The sequence below is a fragment of the Notolabrus celidotus genome, chromosome 3 (assembly GCF_009762535.1).
Source record: "Notolabrus celidotus isolate fNotCel1 chromosome 3, fNotCel1.pri, whole genome shotgun sequence".
In the NCBI taxonomy this organism is placed as follows: Eukaryota; Metazoa; Chordata; class Actinopteri; order Labriformes; family Labridae; genus Notolabrus; species Notolabrus celidotus.
In genome coordinates, this window is record NC_048274.1 from 26,267,639 (window position 1) to 26,276,549 (window position 8,911).

Genomic DNA, 8,911 nt, shown 5'->3' on the forward strand with positions numbered 1-8,911 from the left:
GTCCTCCAGCCTACCTTGTCAGTCCACACAATAAAAGGATGCTAAGCCCCTTCTAACCAGTGCCGCCACTCTTCTCTCCTGAGACCCAGGAGAAAAAAAGTTCTGATATTATTTATTTATCTAGATAAGTATTGCGGCTGAAAGACATATATTACAGAAAAAAAAAATTCAATAATTTTGTTAATTAAATTTTGATCATTTGTCCTTTGTATTGGACATTAGGTCTTGATAAGTCCCAGACTGTAATTATATAATGTCATGGATTTGTGTGTTTCTGTTAGGTTTCGTGTCATTTAATCAACCCTTGAAAGTCAGCTAAATCAATTTTTTTACTGATTTGATGTGTCAGTGTGTGTGCATGTGGGCATGTATGGGCATGTGTGTGTGTGTGTGCATGTGTGAGTGTGTGTGTTCATGTATGTTTGGTGTGTGTGTGTGCATGTGTGAGAGTGTGTGTGCGTGTATGTGCGTGTGTGTGCATGCATGTAAAATCCTCTCAGCCTCACTCAGCCCTCTGCTTCCTGGAGTACAGAAATTGGTTAAACACAGATGTATTTAGTCCTGCTGTCCACTACAAAGGACACTGAATAAAAGTTGTGTTTTGAAAGGGTTAAAATAACTGTACATTTGTGAAATATTATTAAATTGAGGTTAAGACTCTTACATTGAAGAATCAATTGGATTATTTGCAAGAGAAACATGATATCTGCAAAAAATGATCCCTCACCTCCTTTGGTGCCTTAAATGTGAAAGTTGAGTTTGCAGCCAATTTGAAAAGAAAGTTCATATGCTCTGTTGGCCACACCCCCACAAGTGAAACATCATTAGAATGCCCAGGATGTCATCTTCATAGGAAAGTGGGGTTTTTACAGACTGCATATATGGTGCTTAACTTAGATGGCTAAAATGCATGTCCTCCACAGAGGACAAAAATGAATTGCCGGGTCTCAGGAGGCTATTGCCATCTTCACAGCTTGCAGCTCCCTGTTCCCAATGTCATAATTCCTCTATGTAGGGGTGAGACTTTTAGAAAAATAGGCACAGGGGTGTAGCTTGCTATACTTCGGAGAGTGCTGGGAGAGAATGGCCCCCACTCCCACCTCTGAAGCATCAACCTCCATGATGCTGGCTAACATTTGCATTCTGTCTCTTCTTAGATAACCTTTCCTTTTTAACAGTGATACATTAGATTAAGGAAAAGGAGACATTTTACTCTTATATCAAAATAAATATTTGGTACATTTATTTTATAAGCCTGGAAGTATAACTGGACCTCTCCCATCTTATGGTGTTAACATGCCTGGAAGCTTATTTTAGCTGTTGTCTAAAAGTAGCTAACAGGGTATCAAAGATAGCATACTGCTACGGTTTTGTGAGCACATTGTGGGGAAAATAAGATTTTGAGAATAAAGTTGTGAGGTATGACAATAAAATACATTAACAAATAAAAGGTTGTAACATTACAAGAACAAAATCATACATTTATTTGAATAAAGTCGTACATTTTTTAGAGGAAAGCTTCAACTGTATAATACAGTAATATAGGAAGAAATACAAAACATTAGGCTGTGGTAAGCCATTGTGTTATTTGAAGGGGAATATCAGAAGAACAGCCAGCCACCTGCACTAAAAAGAGGAACGTGAAGTATCTTGTGAAGTTACACTTCAGTATTGTTTTTATAAAAAACTGCTTTCATTGTTTTAGAATATCAGTACCAGACATCAGGTTTCTGAATAGATTGTGCAAGAATCTCTTCTGAAGAAAGGAAGGCTAGTGGGCGGCCTGCCCACTCTTCCGTAACCTCAGCCGGTGAGTACGGTATAACTTCATAAGATGATCCACGTTCTTCATTTTAGTGCAGGCGTCTTGCTGCTCTTCTGCTGTCCCATTTTTTATTCTAAATAAAGATGAACTATAGCCTGTGTGACTTTTTTTCAGAAAATTTAAGTTTGTCTTGCAACTTTACAACCTTTTTTCTTGTAAATGTATGGCTTAAAAGTACATTTGTTTTCTCTTACAATTTTGTTTTTGTAATATTCCAAATTTTTTTCTCAATATTTCTGCCATAATCCAAATATGCTGTCCCTCATAAAACATGTCCCTCTGGATTACACTACCTCTTGTATCTTCAGTAATTGTTAAGCCCCCCTGTTATGTTCATTTCTCTGGCACAGCAATAATGTTCCTGAGTCAATTTGACCCGGGGCATATTCAATTATCCAAAAGTGTCAGTACCCCAAAAAAATCCAAATACACATTTAAAAAAAAAATCTAATTCTCCATTACTAACCATTGAAATCAAGATGTGGTCCACATCTGTGTTCTTAAATCTCACAGATCATGGTTCAATGAGGATAACTCACTTGTTTTTCATTAAAATTCATGTTAAAACTTTTTTTTAATGTACATTGGAAATATAAATACAGTAGTTTTACATGAAATAGATTTTTCTTTATTTTATTTTAAATTTGGAATGTTTTATTTTTCATGAATTAATGTTGATAAATTAGATTTTTATGCTGCATTTAGCTGGTTTGGAAGGCATATATTGCCTAAAATAGACTTTTAAAAGGGGTCATTTTGACTCCCAACATAACAGGAGGGTTAATTCAGGAGTGAACTATGATGTTTCTTTGTTAAATTTCAAATCAATCAACATATAACCTTAAACAAACTTGCAGTATAACTTTATATCACCACTGAGCCTCCCAACCTGAGCGAATGTAAGGGTAAAATGGCTGCTGTGTAAATATGGGGAACACTTCATGATGTGTATTATAGTCTTAATTTTAGAATTATGTTTTTTCTGACTTAAACAGAAGAATCATGTTATCAAACATAATAAGTTTATCATTTATTTGACCATAGATGTATTGCTTCTCTTGGGAAAGTCGCTCTTATATCTCAGTGCAGCATCTGAAATCATGTCACTTCTAAAAATGATTTTAGACTCTTTATAAAACTTTCTAGAAATCTTTTCAAAATCACTTGGACCCCGATTTTCTTTTAATACTCTGATTCTTGACCTCATGACGCATACATGAATCACCGCACTGTGTCTCTAATAGCTCTATGAGGAAACCCCTTTCCTGTGCTGTCTATTCTTAAAGGGAAGTGAAGACTTGCTTGTGCAGCACTTTGTTTCTCTTTTCATGCAGACGCCGCTGTCAGCACACACACTCAGAACATGAACCTCTCCTACAAGCCGTCTTCTTCAGAGGAAATGGCTCCTGAGGAGTTTGACGGTGGGACAGCAGTGGCTTGTGTGATCCTTGGCCTGTCGTTTTTGGTAGGAGCTCCGGGGAACCTGCTGGTGATCTGGACTATTCTGAGACATGTAAAGAAGCGTTCCCACACAGTTGTACTCATCCTGCATTTAGCTGCTGCTGACTTGCTGGTCCTCATCACCCTGCCTCTGTGGATCTACTCTCTGGCCCACTCCTGGGTGTTTGGAGAACCCTTGTGTAAAGCTATGGTGTTCATGATCAATGCATGTATGTATAGCAGTGTTTTTCTCATCACCCTCATGAGTGTGGAACGCTTTTTGGCTGTGCGTTATCCTTTCGCCTCAGCTGGCTGGAAGAGGAAAAAAGCTTTGAATAAGGTCCTGCTAGCTCTGTGGACAGCAGCGTTCTTGTTCAGCATACCTGTCATCCCCACTCAGGGGATAGGAGAGGATTCCGGTGAGGAGCACTGTCTGTATCGGTTTTACAGCTCTCAGGCCCAGGAGCTGGTGTGTGTGCTGCTGGAGACACTGGTAGGCTACATTTTACCCTTCGCCATCCTGGTGGTCTGCTATGGCTGCCTGTTCAGCAGGATCACCCAGATGACCTTCAAGTCCAAGCGTAAGTCCACTGTCCTGATTGCCAGCGTGGTGGTGGTGTTTGCCGTCTGTTGGACACCTCATCACATAGGAAACATCCTCTCACTCGTCATCCTGGCCATGGGGGACTCTGATGCAGCAATTAATCTGGAGGGTGCCAGGAACACCATGGCCTTCATTGCAGGAGCCATGGTCTTCATCAGCAGCACCACAAACCCCATCCTCTACATGTTTGCAGCCCGCTCCTTCAGGACTTCCCTACGTGACACGGGCATCCAGAAGCTCTTCCGCCACATCTCCAGCACATCCCCAGGTGAGGGCAACAGAGAGTTGTCCTTTGTGTCCAGGAGGCACAGCAACCAGACCCAAAGCTCGCAGTGTATGCCTACTTCAAAGGACCAAATGGACATTTTAGTAAAAATGTGTGAAAATAATCCATCCTGATATTGAACGTATATGCTGTGTGTGTATCTGTGTAGATATTCATATTTGTGTAAGAACTTAAATGGAGGAAATGTTGCCTGTTATGAAGCTTGTTTTCTATGACATTATAACACAGATGAAAAGGAAGTTGGAATCTGCCTGTTACTTGTCCAATTCTTTTTTCTTTAAGATGTATATACTTTTAAACAGTGGACATATATTTAAAAAATATATTGTAAATAATTTTATTCGGTGCACTTTGATGAATAGTACAATATATCATCTTCTATCAAGGCCTGCCACAATGTCAGTTTCTTTGTAATAACACATTCCTTTATTAATTTGTTGAATAGTTGATGTCATTGATTTTGTTGTTGTTGTTGTTATTCTGTTCAAATGATTGCTGTTAGTGTGGGAACATGATTTGTCAGGGCACTGCAGGTTTTCTTTGGGTTATTCTGTGGTTGCGCCTGCCCCTTCTTATTTTTTCCACTATTGCAAAGTAGAATTTTTCACTCAACTTGTCTTTCTTACCTTGTCTGTGGTGGGAAACTATGAAAAAGTCTAACTATTCACTTAACTAAAATTTAATTTCAATTCCTTCATTTTTTAAATGTCTCTTAGAATAAAAAAATCACGAAATGTTGTGAAAACGGGCTAATTATCTCATGACAAAAGAGCCTACAATTGCCATGGTATCCCACCACAGACAACAGTCCGTACATTAACTTCCTCTTGAAGAAAAGATTGCAAAATGAAAAACTGCATGTTTCCTTTGCAGAGCAGCAAAAAGCGGAAGAGTGTCTTAATGTTTGTCACAGTTTTATGAAACTCAAGCCAGCACTTTAAAGAGAGAAAGTTTAATGTCAGCTTATTTAGTAATATTTCCAAATGCACGAGCCGTTAAGAAATGTATACTTTTATCATTACACATAGAGTTTGGTCATGACTATGGAGAAACGCACCTCCACTCCCAGTACACGTCACTGTGTCTATGAAAAGGATACATCAGCTCAGTGTGGCCTGTTTCACTGTCCTGTAGTATTTTTTTCATACTATTTGTAAAATGTAAATAAACATTTCATATGCACAAAAATTGGCTAATAAAGTAAGTTAATACATTTAATGGATGTATATATTTTTACCAGGTATACATGAGGGTATCCTGTAAATTGTCATGTTATGAACTGTGTGTGGACCATGGTGTGGACACTCGGCATTTATGCTTAACACAAAATCAACAACCAATGCCTTTCTGGGTCACTGAAAGGGGACTGGATTTTTTTCTTGACATATATGGTATAATCTGATTGATTCCAGTGAGGAGAAAAGTCAAAACAACTGCAATAACTAATATCAACACCCAAGATTGTTCTACAGAGTGTCATTGTGTTTATGACTGAGAGATTGCTATATGCAATAAAGACACTCCTGAATGAGTAAACCCACTGTGACAGCACTCGTCACCTCTCTGGAGCCTGTGAATATTAGTGAGTCAGGATCATTTTGATTGTGACAGTGGAAAATTACAGAGAGCAAAGAAAGGGTGTGACAAAAAATACAAGTCAGACAAGAGCACACATTAAAACACAGCTGACGCTTAGACACACTTAATGTTTTCTCACAGTATGAGGAAGCAGCACACTCATATGAAGCAATATCAGCTGTGTGGTAAATACACAAACAACACATCACCTTTCATTATTTGTACATGCCTAAACTCTGTACTCTGCACTCTTTATGAGTTGACAACTTTATGTTTTGTAATGTTTTTTACTGTTCATTAATAAGTATTGCAGCAAGATTTGTTACAAAGGAAGAATAATTTGGGCACACACCCTTTGTATGTAACATATTGTGACATGTTGGGGGGACAGCAAAAGTGATCACTTTCCCACTGTATGAGTAATTCCCCTATTTTAGACTCCCTGTAAATGCAACCCATAGCTAAAACTAATGACTACAAGTTCTAAGGAGAAGGCTTCTATATCTCCACCACACACTGCTACAATATTTGTCTCGTCTGATCTTGAAAATAATTTAAAGCGCCTGTGAGGTGTTTGTAAGTGGTTATGAAACAGAGAATATTCTTAGTAAACCCTCAATGTAGGCTACAAAAGCAACTGTGACAACATGTCATGAAACTGACTATTTCTTTATTCAGGTTTTTTTATGTCGTAAACCACTGTAGAGGGGGAATATGTCACACAAGAACATTTCAATTTGACTCTTTAAAGGAAGCAGGATGACATGCTCTCTCAGATTATACCATACTGAAGCATGAAGGACTAGATGATTAAATAATCAAGAGGGAGCCTTTTGTCCACAAGGGGTCGCCAAATTCAGCAGAAACCAAAAGTTCCTGAGAGGAGCTTTAAGAATCTGCCCCTTCATCATTGAGTGTGCAGTTTAGATTGAAATTGTCTAATTAAAATTCAAGCGGAGTAATGCAAACCCACATAGTTTGACAATTTGATGTCATACTAAAATAAATACCTATAAAATAACCCTTCTTAAAAGTTAGCACATAAACTGAAAAGGCAAAAGAACTTAGACAAACTATGGAAGTCAAGGTTTCATGTCTTTCTAAAGGACACTGTAATAGTTGGACTGAATTTTTACCTAACTCTAAAAAAAAAAAATACTTTTGGTCTTCCTTATCCCTTAAGGGCACAAGTGTTTTTAACGCCCGGTTTTTACCATTGGCTTGAAGACCTGTAAACATTCCCATCACATGATACCAGCACTGACGCTGGCACAGTTATTTTCTGGCTCATACAGGTTGCCGTTTCTATTTTTTTTCTTTTTTTTTTTACAGATCGCACCTGCTGGAAGACTTAGCTTGTCATTTTGGTGCCAAGATCGGACAACACGTTTAAGCACGCCAACTATGAGACGTCATGGAGACGAATACTCCTTGCTGTTGTTTTGGGGAAATATCATTGTGTCTAGGATTTCAGCTAAAGTGTTTCCCAGCGGGTCCCCCAACTAATCAGACTGGTTCAGCTGGAGAGAATGAGTCCACATGAGGAAGGAGACACTGGGAATTAGTCATAACATTGGGGGATTTAAAGGAGTGAAAGCAGGTAAAGGAACAAAAAGCCTTGCATTCAACAGTCTGCTGGCCCATAGCAAGCAGAGCTGGGAGTGTCAGGGGCAACAAAACACAGCCTCCTGGGAACGAGGCCAAAGACTGGTGAAAACTCTAGCAGGCCAGTAAGGACCTGGGAGGTTATTGAAAATACTAGATAGTTGTTGCTTTTTTGAAGTGTCATGTTTTTTTTACCATAAAAAAGGGGGTCTGTTCTCTACCCCCTCTTCTTTTCTGCTGTTTTTTTTGCATCAAATTCTGCATTTGGACTTTTAAATAGTATCAGAAATAAAGGTTTTATGAAGCCGACTGAAGTTAGGGCAAATCTTCTGGTTAAGCAAAATACCAGTCACCTCAAGTTTTTGAATTCCCATCAGTGCAAACATTCTTTTTCATTCTCAACTCAAATCTTCAACAAAGTACTTTTGGCCATGCAAGAAGTTTTATTTCTGTATTTGAAAAATATTGCATTGAAAAAGCCAAAGCTAAAATATGCCTTTATCACATAAGAAGTGCTTTCCGTGTGTGAAAGCTCTACTAATAGAATTTAGCCTCTGTCACTATGAGGGGAGAAATTGTGCAGTGTTTAACTAGATTTCAGCATTAAAGCATGCTATATTCATATATGTTCAAAGTAATTATTCAAGGGTGGAAAGCACAGCCCATTATGGAATTATGGATTTCAGGGCAGAGGATGCTGTCCTTCAAATTGCACAAACAATCAGGGACAAAAGGCAGGTCAGACAACCAATAAGGTCCAAAGATGTTTACCTAACACAGTAAATTAGATTCCTATGAGTCCTGTTAGTCTTTTAGAATATGTTATATACAGCAGGCCATTTTTAGGGGAATATTATTTTTTGAAGGAAATATTGTCTCGTAAAAGCACAAAAATGAAATTATTTAAATTTGCCCCATGACTGTATGTAATCGCCTATCTTAAGGGTTCTCTGTATTTACACTGGAGTACTGTTGATGTACTAGGCAAGCCCTATTCAATTAAGCGGCCCGCGGGCCACATGCGGCCCGAAAGCAACTGCTGAGTGATTGTGACTTGGGTCAGGCAAGAAAAAACTGTGCCCCCTGTTTATGTTTTTGATTACATGCACTGAAGTTGTGACTGTCTCAGATGGGACCAAATATGGACAGGGACAAACTATGTTTTTTATTATTTAAAAAGAAGAAAAATACCTCAAGTTCTGAAAAGTTGCTGTTGAGCAAATTACTTTTTTATGCACTTTCAGATATGACCAAAACAAAAGATTGTTCCTAATCTACACTTTGTTTTTTGTTTGTTCATATGCACCTTAACATGTGCTTGTATTTACCTGTCAAAATGTGTTGAAGTCGTGTTAAAAATGTAAAATTTAAAGGAGCAGTATTTCAGCATAGTTTTAGTTTAAGCACTGCTCTTTTATTGTGTTTATGCCCTTTTGGATGTGACAATATGTTAATAAACATCCAGTGTGTTTGTAATCTCATCTATTTGTTTTTCTTTTAAATGGTTAACTTTACTCACTGTCTGCTAAACATGCCCGGCCCAGCTCATGTCCTTAGTCTGAAAATCCGGCCC

General features: G+C 38.3%; 1 protein-coding gene across 1 annotated transcript; it reads left to right on the forward strand.

The window, feature by feature from the left end:
• Positions 1 to 3,073: 3,073 nt before the first annotated feature.
• On the forward strand, positions 3,074 to 5,373 carry si:dkey-148a17.6 (uncharacterized protein LOC108190685 homolog). The gene has a single exon (XM_034680100.1). It carries the CDS (start codon positions 3,189 to 3,191, stop codon positions 4,266 to 4,268), a length of 1,080 nt encoding a protein of 359 aa, XP_034535991.1. The 5' UTR covers positions 3,074 to 3,188; the 3' UTR covers positions 4,269 to 5,373.
• Positions 5,374 to 8,911: the final 3,538 nt, after the last annotated feature.

What these genes read in the sequence shown, in the direction of transcription:
- si:dkey-148a17.6 (XM_034680100.1), top strand. Translation starts at nt 3,189, where the DNA reads ATGAACCTCTCCTACAAGCCGTCTTCTTCAGAGGAAATGGCTCCTGAG.